At 48.3% G+C, this 23,466-nt stretch overlaps 1 protein-coding gene across 1 annotated transcript in view; it reads left to right on the forward strand.

Annotated features, from left to right (window-relative positions):
• The first annotated feature begins 16,863 nt into the window (after positions 1 to 16,863).
• LOC143933501 (uncharacterized) overlaps positions 16,864 to 23,466 on the forward strand; it is a 10,568-nt gene continuing 3,965 nt past the window's right edge. Inside the window, exon 1 of the mRNA XM_077456414.1 lies at positions 16,864 to 17,387. Within this exon, the coding sequence (XP_077312540.1) occupies positions 16,959 to 17,387 (429 nt within the window). The 5' untranslated portion in view covers positions 16,864 to 16,958. The remainder of the gene's footprint in view (positions 17,388 to 23,466) is intronic.

The raw sequence follows: 23,466 nt of genomic DNA on the forward strand, positions 1-23,466 counted from the left end.
TGCACTTTGTGTATTTCCTACTACCAGCCCCTAGACTCTGTACATTACATTCTCCTGATCCATGCACTCTGTACATTACATACACTTGACACCTGCCCTCTGTATATTAGATAGCTCTGTTCCCAGTGCTCTCTATATTACATACTCCTGACCCCTGCACTCTGCACATTTCATACACCTGACCCCTGCACTTGGTTTATTTCCTACTCCTGATCCCTACAATCTATACATTACATTCTCCTTATTAATGCACTCTGTACATTACATACACTTGACACCTGCCCTCTGTATATTACATAACTCTGACCCCGGCATTGTCTACATTACATACTCCTGAACCCTTCACTTGGTGTGTTGCCTACTCCTGGCCCCTACACTCTGTACATTACATACTCCTGATCCATACACTCTGTACATTACATACTGCTGATTCATGCACTCTGTACATTACATACTCCTGATTCATGCACTCTGTACATTACATACTCTTGACACCTACCATCTGTATATTACATAACTCTGACCCAAGAAATATGTACATTTCATACACCTGACCCTTTCACTTTGTGGGTTGCCTACTCCTAACCTATACACTCTGTTCATTACAAACTTCTGACCCCTGCACTCTGTACGTTACATATGCTTGACACCTGCGCTGTGTATATTACATACCTCTAACCCCAGCACACTGTACATTACATACTCCTGACCCCTGAACTCTGTATATTTCATACACCTGACCCCTGCACTTTGTGTATTTCCTACTACCAACCCCTACACTCTGTACATTATATTCTCCTGATCCATGCACTCTGTACATTACATACACTTGACACCTGCCCTCTGTATATTAGATAGCTCTGATCCCAGTGCTCTCTATATTACATACTCCCGACCCCTGCACTCTGCACATTTCATACACCTGACCCCTGCACTTGGTTTATGTCCTACTCCTAAACCCCTACACTCTATACATTACATTCTCCTTAATAATGCACTCTGTACATTACATACACTTGACACCTGCCCTCTGTATATTACATAACTCTGACCCCAGCATTGTCTACATTACATACTCCTGAACCCTTCACTTGGTGTGTTGCCTACTCCTGGCCCCTACACTCTGTACATTACATACTCCTGATCCATACACTCTGTACATTACATACTCCTGATCCATGCACTCTGTACATTACATACTCCTGATTCATGCACTCTGTACATTACATACTCTTGACACCTACCATCTGTATATTACATAACTCTGACCCAAGAAATAGGTACATTTCATACACCTGACCCTTTCACTTTGTGGGTTGCCTACTCCTAACCTATACACTCTGTTCATTACAAACTTCTGACCCCTGCACTCTGTACGTTACATATGCTTGACACCTGCGCTCTGTATATTACATACCTCTAACCCCAGCACACTGTACATTACATACTCCTGACCCATAAACTCTGTATATTTCATACACCTGACCCCTGCACTTTGTGTATTTCCTACTACCGACCCCTACACTCTGTACATGACATTCTCCTGATCCATGCACTCTGTACATTACATACACTTGACACCTGCCCTCTGTATATTAGATAGCTCTGATCCCAGTGCTCTCTATATTACATACTCCCGACCCCTGCACTCTGTACATTTCATACACCTGACCCCTGCACTTGGTTTATTTCCTACTCCTGACCCCTACACTCTATACATTACATTCTCCTTATTAATGCACTCTGTACATTACATACACTTGACACCTGCCCTCTGTATATTACATAACTCTGACCCCGGCATTCTCTACATTACATACTCCTGAACCCTTCACTTTGTGTGTTGCCTACTCCTGGCCCCTACACTCTGTACATTACATACTCCTGATCCATACACTCTGTACATTACATACTCTTGATACCTACCATCTGTATATTACACAACTCTGACCCCAGCAATATGTACATTTCATACACCTGACCCCTTCACTTTGTGGGTTGCCTACTCCTAACGCCTACACTCTGTTCATTACAAACTTCTGACCCCTGCACTCTGTACGTTACATATGCTTGACACCTGCGCTCTGTATATTACATACCTCAAACCTCAAACCTCAGCACACTGTACATTACATACTTCTGACCCCTGAACTCTGTATATTTCATACACCTGACCCCTGCGCTTTGTGTATTTTCTACTCCTGACCCCTACACCCTGTACATTACATTCTCCTGATCCATGCACTCTGTACATTACATACACTTGGCACCTGCCCTCTGTATATTAGATAGCTCTGATCCCAGTGCTCTCTATATTACATACTCCTGACCCCAGAACACTATGGGGTTGATTTACTAAAGGAAAATAGATGGTGCACTTTTGAAAGTGCAGTTGCTCCAAAGCTTAGTAAATGAGGTAATGCTACACTTTACAAAGAACAACCAATCACATGCAAGCAAAAAAAAACAGCATTTTTTTGCTTCCACATGATTGGATGATGGAAGCCAGCAGAGCTCTCCCTCGTTTACTAAGCTCTGGAGCAACTGCACTATCAAAAGTGCACAGTCCATTTGCCAGTGGGACACATACCCTGAACCCCTGCACTCTGCACATTACATACTTCTAACCTGTGCATTCTGTACATTACATACTCCTTACCAGTAGCGGCGGCTCCATATGGGGCACAGGGGCGCCGCCCCCCAATCCATGTCCGGCCCCTAATCTGCATTCAGGATGTCGGGCACATAGATTCCAATGTTTTTTTTTTTTTTGTCTTTTTTTTTTTGTCTTTTTTTTTTTAAGCGCTGCCCCCCGAGCCCTCCCAGTGTTGTGACGCGGAATAAGTCTGCTTCCCATTTTTGGAACGGTTTGGATTTGTAAAAAGGTCAATTTCTCCTGTAATGTATTATAAATGTAGCACCCTGGAGTTACGGCAGGGTTGCCCCCAAATTTACTTGCAGGAATAGTCATCTTGGCTAATTGTTAGAGATCGATTGATTTCTCCCTAAGGCTGCTTTCACACTGCAGCGGGAGCGGCGTCGGCGGTAAAGTGCCGCTATTTTTAGCGGCGCTTTACCGTCGTTTTAGCAGCGGTGTGCGGGCGCTAGCGGGGTGGTTTTAACCCCCGCTAGCGGCCGAAAAGGGGTTAAACCCGCCCGCAAAGCGCCGCTGCAGCGGCGCTTTGCTGGCGGTATTGCCGTGGTGTCCCATTGATTTCAATGGGTAGGAGCGGTATAGGAGCGGTGAATACACCGCTCTTTCACCGCTGCAAAGATGCGGCTAGCAGGACTTTTTTCACCGTCCTGCCAGCGCATCGCTCCAGTGTGAAAGCCCTCCGGCTTTCACACTGGAGTTAAAGGGGCCGGTTTTTTTCAGGCGTTACACAGGCGCTATTTTTAGCGCTGTAACGCCTGAATACCGCCCCAGTGTGAAAGCAGCCTAAGTCTGGCCTTGTTGCACTTTTCTCTTCTACCACTAGGTGGCCGGGTACCAGTCAGGTGATCTGTGTTCTGTAGGGGGGCGTTGCGACGTCTACAAGAGATCTGGGGCTAGAGCCCAGAGCAACGTAGTAAAGAAATTTACACGCTTGGGCGGGCATACACATGTATATACAGTAATATATGTGTGTGTGTGTGTGTATATATCCCCAGAGAGCCCCCCCACTTACACCAGGGTCCCCAGTGAGCCCCCCCTTACATCAGGGTCCCCAGAGAGCCCCCTCTTACATCAGGGTCCCCAGAGAGCCCCCCCTTACAACAGGGTCCCCAGAGAGCCCCCTTATACATCAGGGTCCCCAGAGAGCCCTCTCTTACATCAGGGTCCCCAGAGAGCCCCCCCTTATATCAGGATCCCCAGAGAGCCCCCCTGTACATCAGGATCCCCAGAGAGCCCTCCCTTACATCAGGGTCCCCAGAGAGCCCCCCCCTTACATCATTATTCCCAGAGAGCCCCCCCTTACATCAGGGTCCCCAGAGAGCCCCCCCCCTTACATCATTATTCCCAGAGAGCCCCCCCTTACATCAGGGTCCCCAGAGATCCCCCCCACTTACATCAGGGTGCTCAGAAAGCCCCCACTTACATCACGGTCCCCAGAGAGCCTCCTCCTTACATCGGAGTCCCCAGAGAGCCTCCTCCTTACATCAGGGTCCCCAGAGAGCCCCACCCCGTTACATCAGGATCCCCAGAGAGCCTCCTCCTTACATCAGGGTCCCCAGAGAGCCCCTCACTTACATCAGGGTTCCCAGAGACCCCCTCTTACATTAGGGTCCCCAGAGAGCCCCCCACTTACATCAGGGTCCCCAGAGAGCCCCTCACTTACATCAGGGTTCCCAGAGACCCCCTCTTACATTAGGGTCCCCAGAGAGCCCCCCACTTACATCAGGGTCCCCAGAGAGCCCCCCACTTACATCAGGGTCCCCAGAGAGCCCCCCACTTACATCAGGGTCCCCAGAGAGCCCCCCCACTTACATCAGGGTCCCCAAAGAGTCTCCTCCTTACATCAGAGTCCCCAGAGAGCCTCCCCCTTACATCAAGGTCCCCAGAGAGCCCCCCCCTTACATCAGGGTTCCCAGAGAGTCTTCTCCTTACATCAGAGTCCCCAGAGAGCCCCCCTTACATCAGGGTCCCCAGAGAGCCCCCCCCCCCCCTTACATCAGGGTTCCCAGAGAGTTTCCTCCTTACATCAGGATCCCCAGAGAGTCTTCTCCTTACATCAGAGTCCCCAGAGAGCCCCCCTTACATCAGGGTCCCCAGAGAGCCCCCCCTTACATCAGTATCCCCAGAGAGCCCCCCTTACATCAGGGTCCCCAGAGAGCCCCCCCCTTACATCAGGGTTCCCAGAGAGCCCCCCTTACATCAGGGTCCCCAGAGAGCCCCCCCTTACATCAGTATCCCCAGAGAGCCCCCCTTACATCAGGGTCCCCAGAGAGCCCCCCCTTACATCAGTATCCGCAGAGAGCCCCCCTTACATCAGGGTCACCAGAGAGCCCCACCCCGTTACATCAGTATCCCCAGAGAGCCCCCCTTACATCAGGGTCACCAGAGAGCCCCACCCCGTTACATCAGGATCCCCAGAGAGCCCCCCCCTTACATCAGGGTCCCAAGAGAGCCCCCCTTACATCAGGGTGCCAAGAGAGCCTCCCTTACATCAGGGTCCCCAGAGAGCCCCCCTTACATCAGAGTCCCCAGAGAGCCCCCTTACATCAGGGTCCCCAGAGAGCCCCCCTTACATCAGGGTCTCCAGAGAGCCCCACCCTGTTACATCAGGGTCCCCAGAGAGCCCCCCCTTACATTAGGGTCCCCAGAGAGCCCCCTCTTACACACTCGGCAGCGCTCGGGGCTAACAATGAAGACCCTGCAGAGCTGACACTCAGGGCTTTAGGGGGTCACATTCGGGGCTTCAGCCCCCCTAAGCCACCCCCTCCCGACGCCCCTGCCCGCATGGCTGTCCCCCTGTTGAAATCTCTGAGTCTACCAACTAATCTTGCAACTACCTAAGGGGGTCCCAAAGTTCTGTTGAGATATATAATATCTTTTGCATTCAAGAAGTGTCTGGTGCCCAATGACTTTAACTACCTTGCACCCACCAAGCCTCACAACCCACCGTATTCAGAAGGATGTCAGCTATCTCTGGCCCTGGAGGTTCTCATTAGACCAAAGGAGGCCTGGCCACATAAATAAGGGAGATTCCCTTACGTTTGGGAGGGGTGGAGAGGTAAAAGTTCAGAAGTAATATAGGTAGATTTATATCGGGGGGGGGGGGGGGGGGAGGAGGAATGTGGTAGGAGATGTTATATCCTGCAATATGTATAGTGGTGGTCAGTAGATCTCAGCCCAAACCTCTTCTGTAACGTCCCACAATCTTCTTCTGTAACCCCCCCCCCCAGTCTTGGAATTTACAGTATGTTATGTCTTTGAGTAACTGAACACCCTTTGCTATCCAAAGCCGTAATGAGATATGCAGTAGAAGGTAGTGTAGGGTGTCAAGAGGAATGCATAAGGCAGAGTCAAAGATCTCTGGAAAGGGGGTGGTGTTGAGAGATCTCTAAGCAAGTAGGGAGGATCTAATTGGTAGATGAGAGGAATAGGTTGCCATAAACCAGCCATTAGAAGGTTATGAAGATCTGGGTTTTTGAGTAGGCTCCGTTCAATTATCACCCAAGGGAGGCACTCAGTGGGGTTAAACCAGTTTTTTTTTCTATTGAAAAGCCTGTGGCGTGCAAAACACACCCAAAAACTTCCACCCGGTGCCAAAAAAAGTGCACACACATCAAGAGTGAACACAAAAACGTGCAACGGGTGTCCTACTGCCCTCCACTAGGAAGGACCTTACCCTGATCCCCCGGGGGGCGTTAGGCTCCATACATGGCCCATCTGGCCGAAACCAGACGACCGCCTTTCTCCGGAAAGGTCTGCCGAAACAGACCCACCCAGGTACTAGGGTAGAGGCTCCCCCGAAGGGAGGGCGAACCAAACCAGAAGGCCTACGGCCACCCTCCCACAAGACGTTCAGGGTTGGCCCGAGGACCGAGACCCTACTCGTCAAACGTGCAGTGACAAAACATAAAACGTGACACAACACACAAAGATAAAATAAATAAAGTGGGGACGGGATAGTGAAGAAGGAGAGTGAAAAGGTGGCCATTGTGTAATAAAATGACCAGGCCCTCCGGCCAGGAATCAAAAATTCCTCTGGTCCTAGCCAAAAGGCCTGGCCCTAGAGGCAGGTGTGAAAAAGCGTGTACACAGTGAGGTGGCCGTGGTGCCAAACATCAAAGTGACAAAGCACCCCCTGAACTGCCACTTCAGGGGCACATCACCATAGGCTTTTCAACAAAAGCATCCCCAACCACAGCAGCCCCCACCCCAGCCAGAAAGGCATGGAGATCCAGGAGCTTAGTGAGAGCCCTTTGCCATCAGGCCTCACCCTCGTTCCCATCACTCCTACCTAATTACATTCGGAAAGTACTGGCCGTTCCCCCCCCGGTGGGAGAAAGGGGAACCAACGTTCCCTCCCGAAAAACTGACCGGAGCTAAAGCTGCCCCAATCCAGGCCAGAAGGCCAGGGTCCCCTCCCCTGGCGCCAACCAGTGGTTCTCCATCCTCATCAGAAGGCTTCCCTTTCAGCTATGAAAGGGAAGCCTTCTGATGAGGATGGAGAACCACTCGGCTCCAGGTCACCTTCACACCACCATGTTTTGTATAGCAACCGCCACCCCTGCTCCACCTGGGGTTAAACCAGTTTTTTTATTGAAAAAGCCCATGGCGTGCAAAACACACACAAAAAACTTCCACCCGGTGCATAAAAAAGTGCACACACATAAAGAGTGACACACTAAAAAGTGCAGACGGGTGTCTGATGTCCTAGGAAGGACCATACCCTGATCCCCCGGGGCGTTAGGCTCCAGACAGGGACTGAGGTACCAGACTCATCATTGGTCTCCCAGCCGAAGCCGGACGACCTCCTTTCCCCGGGAGGTCTGCCGAAACAGAACCTCCCAGGTACTTGGTACTATGGGGCTTCCCCGAAGGTAGGCCCCCCAATAGAGGGCGGACCAAGCCAGAAGGCCTATGTCCACCCTCCCACAAGACTTTCAGGATTGGTCCGAGGACCGACACCCTACCCATCAAACGTGAAGTCACAAACGTGACTCACACAACACAAATAAAATAAATAAAAAGTGAGGAAAGGGATAGTGAAGAGGAGAGTGAAAAGGTGGCCATTGTGCAATACAATGACCAGGCCCTCCGGCCAGGAATCAAAAATTCCTCTGGTCCTAGCCAAAAGGCCGGGCCCTAAAGGCAGGTGTGAAAAAGCGTGTTTATGGTGACGTGACCTAGGTGCCAGATATCAAAGTACGTAGCACAGTGAGTATAAGGCACCCCTGGACTGCCACTTCAGGGGCACATCCCCATGGGCTTTCCAACAGAAGCATCCCCGACCTCCCAGCCCAGACCACAGCAGCCCCCACCCCAGCCAGAAAGGCATGGAGATCCAGGAGCTTAGTGAGAGCCCTTTGCCATCAGGCCTCACCCTCGCTCCCATCACTCCTACCTAATTACATTCGGGAAGTACAGGCCGCCCCCCTGCTGGAACAGGAGAACAAATGTTCCCTCCCGAAAAACTGACCGGAGCTAAAGCTGCCACAATCCAAGCCAGAAGGCCAGGGTCCCCTCCCCTGGCACCGACCAGTGGTTCTCCATCCTCATCAGAAGGCTTCCCTTTCGGCTACGAACCGCTCCAGGTTACCTTCACACCAGCAGGTTTTGCATAGCAACCGCCACCCCTGCTCCACCTGGGGTTAAACCAGTGCTTGACTTGTCCAAAATGGGGCGACCAAATAATAGTCTTTCACGTCTACTAGCCCTATACCTCCTGCTCTCCTGTGCTTGAGCAGGAGAGATTGAGAGCATCTGGGTCTTCTACTTTGCCATATGATTTTGTTTAAGAATATTGTTTAGTATAAGTAACTGCTTAGACGAGAAAGGAACAGCTAGCGTTCTGAATAGAGAGAGAGAGAGAGAGAGAGCATCTGGAGAAGGAGGAGCATCTTAAAAGACATCAGGCCAGGACAGATTTACATAGAGCTAGTTCTTAGGTCAATTTTTTACATAGGGTGCCAAAGTTCTGGGACGCTAATTGCAACGTGTACAGAGTGAGCGTGATAACCAAGTATGGAACACCCTGTGAGCTCCATGTGTATGGGAACGAAGAATGCAGGGACTGTTTGTGTGCCTTGGAGACATCCAGGTCAAGAATTAGTGACTTAAATTCAACTCGTAATAAGTAGGGCTGTTACTGATTAAAATTTTCGTGTTCGATTAATCAATTTTTTTTTAATCGATTAATCGACTAATTTCGATTAATTATAAGGCACATACAGATCCAACTACTTTTAGCTGACCTCCTTGCATTGCAACTCTGCATTAGTCAGTGGTAAATGTGGTATACACTATATACAATCACCCAATACTAGTTCGTTTCCACAATCCATGACTTAACTTCACAGTTCACACAAATACGTTTTAAATTCAAACTGTAGCACTGACGTAAGTCATTTTTTTTCCCCCCGCAGTAGTGCGACAATCCCTCCACCTCCGGTCTAACTAATCACTCTCACCTTATGGCACAGACCCCTGTGCAAAACAGGTGGTCATGCAAGCGGGTATCAAAAGGGTTAACACGGACCATACACGTCTCTCACGTCTCCTTAGATCTCAGTAAGGACACCTGGTCATGGGTAGAAAGAAAAGATCGAAGTGCTCACCGCTTAAAGGGATTGTAAAGTAAAAAAAAAATGTTTTTTAAATAACAAACATGTAATACTTACCTCCACTGTGCAGCTCGTTTTGCACAGAGTGGCCCCGAACCTGCCCTTCTGGGGTCCCTCAGCGGCTGTCTCTGCTTCCTCCTGCAGGTACTTCTCACGTTCATGCGAGGTGAGAAGCACCTGCGGGCACGCTCCCGTGATACAGCCGGCGGCTATAGCCGCTCGCTATATCACACAGCCCCGCCTCCGGCGCTCCGCGTCAGTCGATGTGATTGACAGCAGCGCGAGCCAATGGCTGCGCTGCTTTCCATCTATCCACTCCAGCCAATCAGCGGCTAGGCTGAGCGGTGAAGAGGACGGCGGGGGTGAGCGCAGGATTTTCAAGGGGTCAGGTAAGTAAAACGGGGGGGGGGGGGGCTGGGGGCGCCGGCAGTGTCAGATGTTTTTTCACCTTAATGCATAGAATGCATTACGGTGAAAAAACATTTACCTTTACAACCCCTTTAAGTATAAGATTTCATTTTTGTGTTCAAACACAAACTACTCACATAAAGATCATAAAAACACAGCAGGTAAAGCCGACAATCGCGTTCGTTCCGTAGGGCAGCAGCGGGTGATGTCATGCGTAGCTCCCCCCCCCCCCCGTACGCATTACGCTCAGTCAGAACTTCGATGTCACCGCGCCCCCCCTTCCCTTCGTAAACGGAGGCACTTGGGGAAGGGGGAGGAGTCCAGTGACGTCACCTCCTCCCCCTTCCCTTCGTAGACGGAGGCACTTGGGGAAGGGGGGAGGAGTCCAGTGACGTCACCCCCCCCCCCTTCCCTTCGTAGACGGAGGCACTTGGGAAAGGGGGGAGGAGTCCAGTGATGTCGATGTCCGTGACGTCACCGGATCTCCGACGGAACTCCCTGAAGCCGGCGGAGAAGTGAGTACCGGTCAAAAGAATTTTGATCGATCAAAAAAATGTATTGATTAATCAAGGAATTAATCGTTAATTTCCACAGCCCTAGTAATAAGAAATAGTGCTGAATTGTAATAGGAGTTGGTGAGCAGGGGGTGAGGAAGTGACTGGAGTAAGATAATGTCATCAGTGAATAGATTCATTGTATGGGTGGATTGACCTATGTTGAAGCCTTGGATCTGAAAGAGGGTATGTACAGCTTCAGTCTGCTGTTAAATGTTTAAATTAAAAATGGAGGGAGAGAGGGGACACCCCTGACGAGTGCCATTTGAGATGTCGAAGGTTTTAGAAGGTTGGACGTATACATCTGAGCGAAGGGAAGGCCAGGATGGTCGGGGGGAGAATAGAGACTTGGAAGCTGGGGCGTAACTATAGGGGGTGCAGCAGTCGCGACCTCAACTGGGCCCTGTGACGCAGGGGGCCCATGCAGCCCCCTCTACATATGGCCGGCAGCAGCATAGGCAGCTAGGGGTACCAGTGCACCATGCACACGGGTGGCTGGAGGTGGAGGGTGACTAGCAGAGCTCCATGCTTGACTATCGCACTGGCTGCTCTTTAGTTGTGCATTCCCCGCATGACCTGTGGCCTCAGCCGGCTCCTCAGAGTACCCCTCTCCTGCTCCATGCATTGCCGCTCAGTCCGAAGTCTGTTCTCCCCAGCCAGAGTCCTGCCCCCCCCCTGAGTCCGGCCCACACTGCACTGCATACTTCTCCCAGGTAAACAAACTTTAAGCACACAGATGCAGTGCAGCCCTATGAGAGCCCCCTGGAGGACACTGCAGGCTTGTCTGCCAGCCCCCCCCCCCTCCTCTCCCTCCCTCGTCATACACAGATGATGAAAGGTCTTTCTGGGAGATATGCTGATCGCCCGTCCAGCATACTGGATGGAGCCCAGGCCAACATGGATGAGTGCACCGCCTACAGCTTGGTCATGGTGAGTGAGAGAACCCCATCCCCCACCCACTATTACATACCTCCTCCATCTCCTCCTGGGGACAGGGACCCCACCTCCCCTGGGGACAGGGACCCCTTCTCACCTGGGGGCAGTAACTTCATCTGCCCTGGAGAAAAGGACCTCATCTCTTCTGGGGACGGGGACCCCATCCTGCCTAGGGACAGTCCCCCAATGGGGCACTTAAAAATGTAAAAAATAATAATAAAAAAAAAACTACTGATACCAGTGGTGGAACTACAGGGCTCACAAAGTTCATACCTGTGACCACGTCCTGGAGTTCCACCGCCGGACTCGGAAGGAAGGGCCCTGGCTGGGGTTCAGGGGGGCCCTTCATGGTTTCTTGCATTGGGGCCATGAAGGTTCTAGTTACGCCACTGCTAGGAAGCCAAATGTTGATAGCACTTTCTCCATATAGCCCCAGTGTATCCTTTTGAACACTTTCTCCACATCCAAAGAGAGGAGCAGAGAAGGCGCACGACCGGACCCAGCCGGGTGAAGGAGATTCACAGTTCTTCTAGTGGCATTGGATGCCTGCCTTCCCTTAGTAAACCCTGCTTTGCTTGATCAGGTTTTATTAGTTCTGGGAGGATGTCAAACACTCAACTCGCTAATAACTTTGCATAGGTTTTGTCATTAGAATTAGGCAAGGATATGGGCCTAAAGTTGCTCGAGGGACGTCAGTTCCTGGCCAGGCTTGGGTATAATTACCACATATGCCTTCAACATCTCGTGGGGGATTCCTTTGAGGCTGAGAAATGGAAAGTTTTTTTTGCAAGTGAGGTGCCAATTGATCTTTAAAATAGCTTGTAGTAGTCATTTGTAAAGCCATCAGGGCCCGGGGCTTTCCCATTAAGAAGTGAGTCTATAATTTTGACGATTTCAGCCTCAGTAAATGGGGCGTTAAGTTTAGAAAGGTGATCCTTAGATAAGGTTGGGAGCTGCAACCCAGCTAGAAAACTGTCAATAGCTTGAGGGGTAGGTTGTGAAGTAAGGGGGTCATCCTTTGAGATTATATAGGGAGCTGTAGTAGACAGAAAAAGAGTTGGCAATATCCTGAGGGTTGATTATGTTTTGGCTGGTGCAAAGATTAACAAGATGTGAGATTTTGGTTTTTACCCGTTGGGCTTTCAGTCTATGCGCCAGCATTCTGCCCGTTCTATTGGCACTATCATAGTGCTTAACCCTTTCACGACTAAGCCTGTTTTTGGAATTTGGTGTTTACAAGTTAAAATACATATTTTTTGCTAGAAAATTACTTGGAACCCCCAAACATTATATATATATATATATATATATATATATTTTTTTTAGCAGAGACTCTAGAGAATAAAACGGCGATTGTTGCAATATTTTATGTCACACAGTATTTGCACAGCGGTGTTTTAAACACAACTTTTTGGGAAAAGGGACACTTTCATGAATTTAAAATAAAACAAAACAGTAAAATTAGCCCAATTTTTTTGCGTAATGTGAAAGATAATGTTACACCGAGTAAATAGATACCAAACATGTCACACTTTATAATTGCGCGCACTTGTGGATTGATGACAAAGTACGGTACATAAAAATCTCAATAGGCGACGCTTTAAATTTTTTTTACGGTTACCAGGTTAGCGTTACAGAGGAGGTCTAGTGCTAGAATTATTGCTCTCGCTCTGACGATCGCGGCGATAGCTCACATGTGTGATTTGAACACCGTTTACATACGCGGGTGCGACTTCCGTATGCGTTTTCTTTGCTTCGCGAGCTCGCTGGGACAGCGGGCGCTTTAAAAAATATTTAATTTTTTTAAATTTTTTTTATTTATTTTAAAATGACTAAATTGTTTTAAAAAAATAAATAAAAATTTGATCACTTTTATTGCTGTCACAAGGAATCTAAACATCCCTTGTGACAGTAATAGGTGCTGACAGGTACTCTTTATGGAGGGATCGGGGGTCTAAAAGACCCCCCACCCCTCCTTTACACTTCAATGTATTCAGATCGCCGAAAACGGTGATTCTGAATACCGTATATCTTTTTAAAACCGGCGCCATTGGCAGCCGAGTAAACGGGAAGTGACGTCATGAGGTCGCTTCCGTGTTTACTATGAGGAGACTGGAACGAAGCCGATTATGGCTTCGTTCCAGTTCCTCCCCAGCAGCCGGAGGCAGCGGAACTTGAATCGGTGCTCCCGATCGAGCGGGAGCACCGGTAACAGCGGCGGGAGGCGGCGGGAGGTGGGGGACGTCCCCTCCCGCTCCTCCAGCATAACAGCCAAGCGGCTTTTAGCCGCATCGGTTGTTATGCCTGGATAGCCAATCGCCTGCTGAAAAAAATGGTACCGGGATGATGCCTGCAGGTGCGGGCATCATCCCGGTATACCCCCCGGAAGTCGAGTACGCATATCTGCGGGAAGGGGTTAACCTTCAGAGCTCTCGCTGAATGGACAATTTGCTCAAATAATCGGAGTCTAGAAAGGTGGAGGAGCGACTGGAATCTGGGTGGGCCTCTAAGTGCCTCTAGATTATGGATCTCTGGGAGTAAGTTATCTAAGTGTTGAGAGTGGTATCTTCTAGCTCAGGCGCAGCATTGGAGGATAATTCCTCTCATGCATGGGCGTCAGCAGAACTTTTTTTTAGGGGGAGGGGGGCATCATTTTAGGGTCACCCATGCACCACCCCTTTTTGACAATGTCATGATCACATTATCATGGTCCGAGCCTGCAGACGTAGTACAGTCCCTAGGATAAGTAATGGATAATGACCAACACCCCCTCTTACCGGACCCAGCAAAACTACAGCAGTGATCCCTCTGGCTGGACGATCGATCACTCTGGGTTCCCCAGGGGCAACTCTGGTCAGTAGTGTAGCATGTCTGTACCTTGGTCTCTCTGGCTTCCGCCCGGCACACTCTTCATTCTTTATCCTGTTGCACTCTCTCCCTAAGCTTTTTTCCAGGCTGCAGTCTCTCGGTCTCTCTCTTGATCGAGCTGTAGCTTCCTCCCTGTGGAAAATGGGGCTGCCAATCTTTGGGACTACATGTCCCATGATGTTCTCCTCTCCTAGTCTCCTTTGATTGGCCCGCAGTTATGGCCAATAGAGAAGGGAAGGAACGGAGCAGGCAGGAAGCCCCGATAGCGACGCAACTGTGCTGAATTTAAGATCTGATCCTCAATTCCAGGGGGGGGGGGCACTTGACCTCCCTTGCCCCTACCAGCGGACGCCCGTGCTCTCATTTATGCTTTATGAGCATTCCACACTAGGAAAGGATCTCCACTAGGAGGTGCATTGATATCAAAGTATTCCCTGAGATGTTGGCTAAGCAGTTGAGTGTCACAAGGTTCAGATATGACTTTTGAGTTACATCGCCACAGGCGTACAGGTGAGCAGGTTTCCATCGCCTCCACAAAGATGGCTATGGCAGCGTGATCCGACCAGGTAATGTCTGCAATGGAGGAGGAGGAGGACGTCCGCTGGAGCAACAATTTATCAACAAGAAATAGATCAATGGATATATAGGTGGTACAGTATGGCTGGGAGAAAAGAAGGTATAATCTCTCTTTGCCCCATGCTGGCATCGCCTAAGGTGGACACCAACCATTTTTGCGTCCACCGCCATTTTGTTGGAGCCTGGGCGGCAATGGAGGGAGGAAGCTGTCCATCTTCCACTGCAGGGAATAATCTCTGTGCCACCTAGTCATTCCCAGAGATCTGGTGCAGGTAGAGATGCTGGCCTGAGGTCGGAAAAGCCATGGTGGGACCTGAACCGGGTGTTATTTTCCAGCCTAAGCCCACGTACACACAGTCGGAGATTTTGCCAACCAAATCCGTCGGATTCTGCCCGTCGGATTTAGTCAGACGGATTGTGTCCGAAACTGTTGCATACACACGGTTGGGCCAAGTTGGCGAAAAATCAGATCTTTCAGAACGTGATGACGTAATTTCGTTACGATGGGACTACATTCAGGCTAGTAGCCAATAGCTTTGATGTAGGAATTTGATCTGAGCATGCGTGGCACTTGGTCCGATCAAAATGCTATACACATGATCGGATTAGGTCCGACCAGCCCAGTTGGTCGGGAAATATTTCCAACATGTTGGAAAATTGGGTCGGACGGAATCAGTCCGATGCATACCACACACAGTCGGATTATCTGACGACATGGTCCGATAAGACGCATTCCGACAGATTCTCCGACCGTGTGTACAGGGGCTAAGAGCGGAACGCTCTTACCGAGTGGCCATCGTCGAGTGCGGTCACAATGCCCCTAATTTTAAAACATCTTTAAAGTGGTTGTATGCTGTAGGGCGAAGGAATGAGGAGCTAGTATGCAACAAATACTAGCTCATTATGACATACTTAGCTTAGAATGAAGTGCCGGCATCGCCTCCCGGTCACTGCTGATGGAGCTGACATGTTCCCTCGACCTTTCTTCTGGGTTCGGCCGGAGTCGCGATGACGTCACTCCCACACATGCGCACGGGAGTCCTCTTTCCGGCAAGGAGCTCTGATTTTCCAGCAGCATCCGCCGGACCACCAGAGCGCATGCGCCGCTGAGATCAGCAACTGCATGCAAAGTGAATATCTCCTAAACCGTACAGGTTTAGGAGATATACATTTTATCTACCTTATTATAGGCTTACCTTTAGGTAAAAATGTGAAAGCGGGGTATACAACGTTTAAATATAAACCTATTTATTTTATAGTCAAAAATGTTTGAAACATCTTTAAAAATGATCCAATAATTAATTCATTTAATAGTCAACATTTTTTTTTTTAGAATATCCTTAAAATGCATCTATTAATTTTTTTATTTTATAGTCAAAATTTTTAAAACATCTTTAAAAATTATCTATTTGTGTATTCATTTTATAGTCAAAACCTTTAAAACATCTTTAAAATGTATCTATGTATTTATTTTATAGTCAAAGATTTTAAAATGTCTTTAAAATGTATCTATTTATTTATTTTATAGTTAAAATGTTTAAACCATCTTTAAAATGTATCTATTTCTTTATTTTATAATCATTTTTTTTTTAAACAGCTTTAAAATGTATCCATTTCTTTATTTATAGTATTTATAGTTATTTTAAAATGTATCCATTTCTTTATAGTCAAAATTTTTAAAACATCTTTAAAATGTATGTATTTATTTATTTTATAGTTAAAATTTTTAAAACATCTTTAAAATGTATCTATTTATTTTATAGTTACAATTTTTAAAACATCTTTAAAATGTATCTTTTTATTTATTTTATAGTTACAATTTTTAAAACATCTTTAAAATGTATCCATTTATTTATTTTATAGTTAACATTTTTAAAACATGTTTATAATGTATCTATTTCTTTATTTTATAGTCAAAATTTTTGAAACATTTTTAGAATGTATCCATTTCTTTATTTTATAGTCAAGGATTTTAAAAACATCTTTAAAATGTATCTATTAATTTCTTTTTCGTTGCTTTATTTTCTTCTCCAAATATAAACTTTGAACAAAATTGTGGGAATTAGTAAAAAAAATAAATAAAAAAAAATATCTGTTTCAATTTATATGGAATGAGGAAGCTGCACGTATGTTTCCTGTTTACAGAAAAATGTGAGTAATCTTCACGTGGGAGAGAGTTGGTAAAGAGATTGTTATAGGTGGGGGCTGGGCCGGAGAGGGGGAGGGGTAACAGACAGTTTAGCAGACCTTGTGCTCTTCTTTCATTTTGCATCCAAGAGGCGTAAAGGGCAGCACAGTGGTTTGTGTGAAGGAATCTGAGAATTTTCGGGAGGGAGAAGGATCATGCAGAATCCAAGCTTCCAGGATGGCTATCCATCTGAAAAGCAAGACCCCAGCAGTCCCCCTCCACCGTACTACCCTCCGGCTCCTGGGCACCCAAATATGGGGCCACCCTACCCTCCGGCTCCTGGGCCCCCAGATATGGGACCATACTACCCTCCGGCTCCTGGGCCCCCGGATATGGGACCATACTACCCTCCGGCTCCTGGGCCCCCAGCTCCAGGACCATACTACCAACCGTACTACCCATCGGCACCCATGCCAACACCTCAACAGCCCCTCATGTGCCAGCAGAGCACCAACGTGGTGGTGGTAAATCCTCAATCGGTCATGATCCGGCCAAGACACAGCGACTACCTGTGCTGGTCCATCTGCAACTTCCTGTGCTGCTGTTGGCCTCTGGGGATCGCTGCCATGATCTTCTCTTGCAAGGTAAAGTTGGACCCTTAAGCTTCCACACACGGGCCAATCAAAGCGCTCCGAAAGATCCTACGAAATGTCTTTACCGGAGTTAACAAATGATTACAATGTATCTCTGTCTGGTCATCGATGAACTTTTGGTCAGACAATGGCTCGTACTTTGACCACCCTTTGGGTATAATCGGTATAGGTTTAGTAGGGAAAGTCCCCGACTGCCTACGGTGTTTTTTTTTTTTTCCACCAGAGTCGCAAAGGTCGCACTTTCCACCATGGGGGAGGGGGGCCCAAGAGCAGATGTAAGGTTCCGTTCACACTGCTGCGACCCCAAAGTCAGGCAACTTGCTTGCTTTTTCCTTGGGACTTTGTGATCTGCTTACTATGTCCTTGAGACTTCTTTGCAACTTGCTTGCTATTTCTTTGGGACTTGCTTGCTAGTTCAATGGGAGTTCTTTGCGATTTGCTCGCTATTTCCTTGGGACTTCTTTGTGACTTGCTTGCTATTTTCAAAGGACTTGTTTGGGACTTGCTTGCTATTTCCATGGAACAACTTGCTTGCCGTTTCCTTGGAAGTCTGACTTGCTTACTATTTCCTTGGGACTTCTTTGCGACTTGCTTGCTATTTCCTTGGGACTTCTTTGCGACTTGCTTGCCATTTCCTTGGAAGTGCGACTTGCTTGCCATTTCCACGGGTCTTCTTTGCGACTTGCTTGCCATTTCCTTGGAAGTGCGACTTGCTTGCCATTTCCATGGGACTTCTTTGGGACTTGCTTGCTAGTTCGTTGGGACTTCTGTGCAATCTGCTTGCCATTTCCTTAAAACTTCTCTGTGACCTTGCTTACTATTGCCATGGAACCCTTTTGTGACTTGCTTGCTACTTCTTTGGGACTTTTGTGTGACTTGCTTGGTATCTCCTTGTGATTTTATTATTATTATTATGCAGCACTTTACAACATGAGGACAGACGGTACAATTCATACAGAAGGAATCGGAGGGCCATTGCTTGTCAGAGTTTACAATCTAGAAGGGAGGGTCATGAGATACAAGTGGTAATAGCTGTGGGGGAGGAGGTGATGGAGAAAATAGTAAAGTTGTTGGGTGGGGGGCAGGGTAGGCTTCTCTGGAGAGGAAGGGCTTCCGGAATGGTCTAAATTTAAAAGCACACAGAGTAGGAGATAACCGGACAGATTGGGGTAGGGAGTTCCAGAGGGTGGAGGAGGTGACAAGGGAGTTAGAGAGTAGGAGGAGGAAGAGAACGCTTAGGTTGGTATTATGAGATTAGATTAGTAATGTAGGTGGGAAAAGATTGGTGGATGGCTTTTTTATTGTTGGTATCTTGAATTTAATTGGATGAGTGGAAGCCAATGGAGGGATAGCAGACACCGAGCAGTTAGGACTCCTTTGTAACTTTCTTGCCAATTCCATGTTGTGTGTGTGTTTTTTTTTTTTTTTTTTTGCGACTTGCTTGCTCTTTTCTTTAGAACTTCTTTGCAAACTGCTTGCAATTTCCATGGAATTTCCTATTTTATTGAGACTTTTATGTGACTTGCTTGCGACTTCCTTGGGACTTCTTTGTAGCTTCCTTTTGGGACTTGCTTGCTATTTCCTTGGTTCTTTGCGACATTTGCGATTTCCTTGGGACTTCCTTGCGACTTGCTTGTTATTTCCTTGGGACTTTTGCATTTTAACATTTCAGTCTATGGCACTCCCATCACACTGAAGTCACAGAAAAGTAGTGCAGGAAGCTTTTTAATATTTTGTTGAGTTGCATTGTAAGGAAGGGGCCCCAGGATGTAAGGAATGTGCCCCGGACTCAGTGGGAAGGGCCTCAGGATCATTGGGCATGGCTCTGGGATCAGCGGGAAGGACCCCAGGCTTGGAGGAAAGGGCCCCGGGATCAGTGGGGAAGGGACCGGGGCTCAGAGGAAAGGGTCATGGGATCAGTGGGGAAGGGCCCCGGGCCCAGAGGAATGGGCTTGTATCAGTGGGGAAGGGCCCGGGCCCAGAGGAAAGGGTCATGGGGAAGGGCCCGGGGCCCAGAGGAAAGGGTCCCGGGATCAGTGGGGAAGGGCCCGGGGCCCAGAGGAAAGGGTCCCGGGATCAGTGGGGAAGGGCCCGGGGCCCAGAGGAAAGGGTCCCGGGATCAGTGGGGAAGGGCCCGGGGCCCAGAGGAAAGGGTCCTGGGATCAGTGGGAAGGGCCAGGGGCTTAGAGGCAAGGGTGCTGGGATCATTGGGCAGGGCCCTGGGATCAGTGGGACAGGCCACAGGCTTGGAGGAAAGGATCCCAGGATGAGTGGGAAGGGCCCAGAGGAAAGGGTCCTGGGATCAGTGGGTAAGGGCCCCGGGTTCGGAATCAGTGTAAAGGGCCTGGGGCTCAGAGGAAAGGGACTTGGATCATTGGGCAGGGTCCCCGGGATCAGTGGGAAGGGCCCCAGGCTTGGATGAAAGGGCCCCGAGCTCAGAGGAAAGGACACCCGGGATCAGTGTGGAAGGGACCGGGGCTAAGAGGAAAGGGTCTTGGGATCAGTGAAATCATGGAAAGGGCCTCGATCATTGGGCAGGGATCCTGGGATCAGTGGGAAAGGGTGCTGGAATCAGTGGGAAGGACCCCAGGCTCAGAGGAAAGGGCTCGTAATCAGTGGGAAAGGGCCCCAGGATGAATGGAAAGGGTCCTGGGATCAGTGGGAAAGGGCCCCAGGATGAATGGAAAGGGCCCTCGGATCAGTGGGGAAGGGTCCCAGGCTTGAAGGAAAGGGACCGGGGCTCAGTAGAAAGGGTCCTGGGATCAGTAGGGAAGATCCCCGGGCTTGGAGGAAAGGGTCTCTGGGATCAGTGGGGAAGGTCCCCGAGCTTGGGATCATTGAAGGACACCAGGCTTAGGTTGGTATTATGAGATTAGATTAGTAATGTAGGTGGGAAAAGATTGGTGGATGGCTTTTTTATTGTTGGTATCTTGAATTTAATTGGATGAGTGGAAGCCAATGGAGGGATAGCAGACACTGAGCAGTTAGGACTCCTTTGTAACTTTCTTGCCAATTCCATGTTGTGTGTGTGGTTTTTTTTTTTTTTTTTTTCGACTTGCTTGCTCTTTTCTTTAGAACTTCTTTGCAAACTGCTTGCAATTTCCATGGAATTTCCTATTTTATTGAGACTTTTATGTGACTTGCTTGCGACTTCCTTGGGACTTCTTTGTAGCTTCCTTTTGGGACTTGCTTGCTATTTCCTTGGTTCTTTGCGACATTTGCGATTTCCTTGGGACTTCCTTGCGACTTGCTTGTTATTTCCTTGGGACTTTTGCATGTTAACATTTCAGTCTATGGCACTCACATCACCCTGAAGTCACAGAAAAGTAGTGCAGGAACCTTTTTAATATTTTGTTGAGTTGCATTGTAAGGAAGGGGCCCCAGGATGTAAGGAATGTGCCCCGGACTCAGTGGGAAGGGCCTCAGGATCATTGGGCATGGCTCTGGGATCAGCGGGAAGGACCCCAGGCTTGGAGGAAAGGGCCCCGGGATCAGTGGGGAAGGGACCGGGGCTCAGAGGAAAGGGTCATGGGATCAGTGGGGAAGGGCCCCGGGCCCAGAGGAATGGGCTTGTATCAGTGGGGAAGGGCCCGGGCCCAGAGGAAAGGGTCATGGGGAAGGGCCCGGGGCCCAGAGGAAAGGGTCCCGGGATCAGTGGGGAAGGGCCCGGGGCCCAGAGGAAAGGGTCCCGGGATCAGTGGGGAAGGGCCCGGGGCCCAGAGGAAAGGGTCCCGGGATCAGTGGGGAAGGGCCCGGGGCCCAGAGGAAAGGGTCCCGGGATCAGTGGGGAAGGGCCCGGGGCCCAGAGGAAAGGGTCCTGGGATCAGTGGGAAGGGCCAGGGGCTTAGAGGCAAGGGTGCTGGGATCATTGGGCAGGGCCCTGGGATCAGTGGGACAGGCCACAGGCTTGGAGGAAAGGATCCCAGGATGAGTGGGAAGGGCCCAGAGGAAAGGGTCCTGGGATCAGTGGGTAAGGGCCCCGGGTTCGGAATCAGTGTAAAGGGCCTGGGGCTCAGAGGAAAGGGACTTGGATCATTGGGCAGGGTCCCCGGGATCAGTGGGAAGGGCCCCAGGCTTGGATGAAAGGGCCCCGAGCTCAGAGGAAAGGACACCCGGGATCAGTGTGGAAGGGACCGGGGCTAAGAGGAAAGGGTCTTGGGATCAGTGAAATCATGGAAAGGGCCTCGATCATTGGGCAGGGATCCTGGGATCAGTGGGAAAGGGTGCTGGAATCAGTGGGAAGGACCCCAGGCTCAGAGGAAAGGGCTCGTAATCAGTGGGAAAGGGCCCCAGGATGAATGGAAAGGGTCCTGGGATCAGTGGGAAAGGGCCCCAGGATGAATGGAAAGGGCCCTCGGATCAGTGGGGAAGGGTCCCAGGCTTGAAGGAAAGGGACCGGGGCTCAGTAGAAAGGGTCCTGGGATCAGTAGGGAAGATCCCCGGGCTTGGAGGAAAGGGTCTCTGGGATCAGTGGGGAAGGTCCCCGAGCTTGGGATCATTGAAGGACACCAGGCTTGGAGGGAAGGGTCCCCAGGATCAGTGGGATCCGATTTTAATGAGTTGGTTGGATCTGGAAAGTAATCTCTCTTCCCAGGAGAGATTTTAAGCTTTGCAATTTATTTTATTTTTTGCAATTTTGGAAATCGCTTTTTGAAATCTGTGTTGTGCAATTTCAATTGTAACCAGAAAATGGCGTCATTCTTTAAATTCCTGGAATTTACATGAAAATGTTACCGGGATTTGAAGATGTGAAGAAGAGCGAGCGGTCATGAAAGGTCTCCACCCACTGACTTCACTGGGGTCTCAAAGTTAATCTTCAGCAGAAAAAAATAGCAATATTTTTCTTCTTCCCTTTTTATTTTTGGGCAGACTATAAATTTGTTAAAATCTTTTAAAATGTATCCATCATTTATTAATTTTATATTCCAAACTTTTAAAACCTTTTTTTTTAAAGCCGTATTAAACCCAAAGCCAAAAATGTAAAATGTTGCAGCTTACCAATCATTGGATGTGATGGCTGCATTCGTTTTTTTTTCCTTTTTGTTTTTTAGATTAATTTTTTTTAGGGTTGGGTTTTTTTTTTTTTTTTTTTTTTTTATATAATATTTTTTTAGGGTGCTTTTTTTTTTTTTTCCCTTCTGTTTTAACCTGGTGACCTGGCCAGTAGCACACTTCCTGTATTAGTGACGCACAACTCTGGATGAAAGAGCACAGGAGGCACATCAAACGGTAGCATTGTCAGCCAGGGGGAGTGTTAAATTATAACTAAAGGCAAAACTTTTATTTATTTTTTTGGTTAGCGCGGAATGGACTAGACCTCCTGTCAGTTTTTACTGTGGTCTGTGTCCCCGTAGGGAGAATCCTCCCCTCTAGTTGTCCTGTTTACAGTTTATCATTGAAGGCGAAAGAAAATCCCAAATTTTGGGTTGTCACCAGAAAAGTAATAGAGGAGAAATCTTCCAATGGGGACACTAGTTCTGGTGACCGGGAGGGGGGGGGGGAACTTTCTCTCACTTCTTGTTTGGCTATGGGAAAGGAAGTGAAGGGTAATCTCCCCAAAGGGGTACAGATGCTAAAAATAAATCTGGCAGGGGTTATGACTTCCCTTGCTTTTATCCACAAAAACAATATGAAAGGGGGGGGGGGGGGTTATAACCTTTTCTAAAAAAAAAAAAAATCTGGCAGGGCTATACTGCTCATACTTTATCCCCAAAAACATAAAAATAAAATTTAAAATATATATGACAGGGGTTATTATAACCTTCCTTACTTTTATCCCCCCAAAAAAAAAAAAAAGACAGGGGTTATAACCTCCTTTACTAAAAAAAATAAATCTGACAGGGTCTTACTTTATCCAAAAAATAAATAAAAAAATGTATTAGCAGATTTAAATACATTACAAATCGGCTAAATAAACCCCTGCTGGTGGTAAATGGTTTGTCTCATCTCTGTAAACTGATGCATTCTGCTGGAGAACGCGTGCTTTTGAAAAACAGACTTGCTGGATCACTAAATGAAAATTAGAAATTAAAAAAACAAAAAAAAAATAAAAAAAAAACGAATGCAGCCG

The sequence above is a fragment of the Lithobates pipiens genome, unplaced genomic scaffold (genome assembly GCF_037356315.1).
Source record: "Lithobates pipiens isolate NorthernLeopardFrog02 unplaced genomic scaffold, aLitPip1_a1.2 Scaffold_27, whole genome shotgun sequence".
In the NCBI taxonomy this organism is placed as follows: domain Eukaryota; kingdom Metazoa; phylum Chordata; class Amphibia; order Anura; family Ranidae; genus Lithobates; species Lithobates pipiens.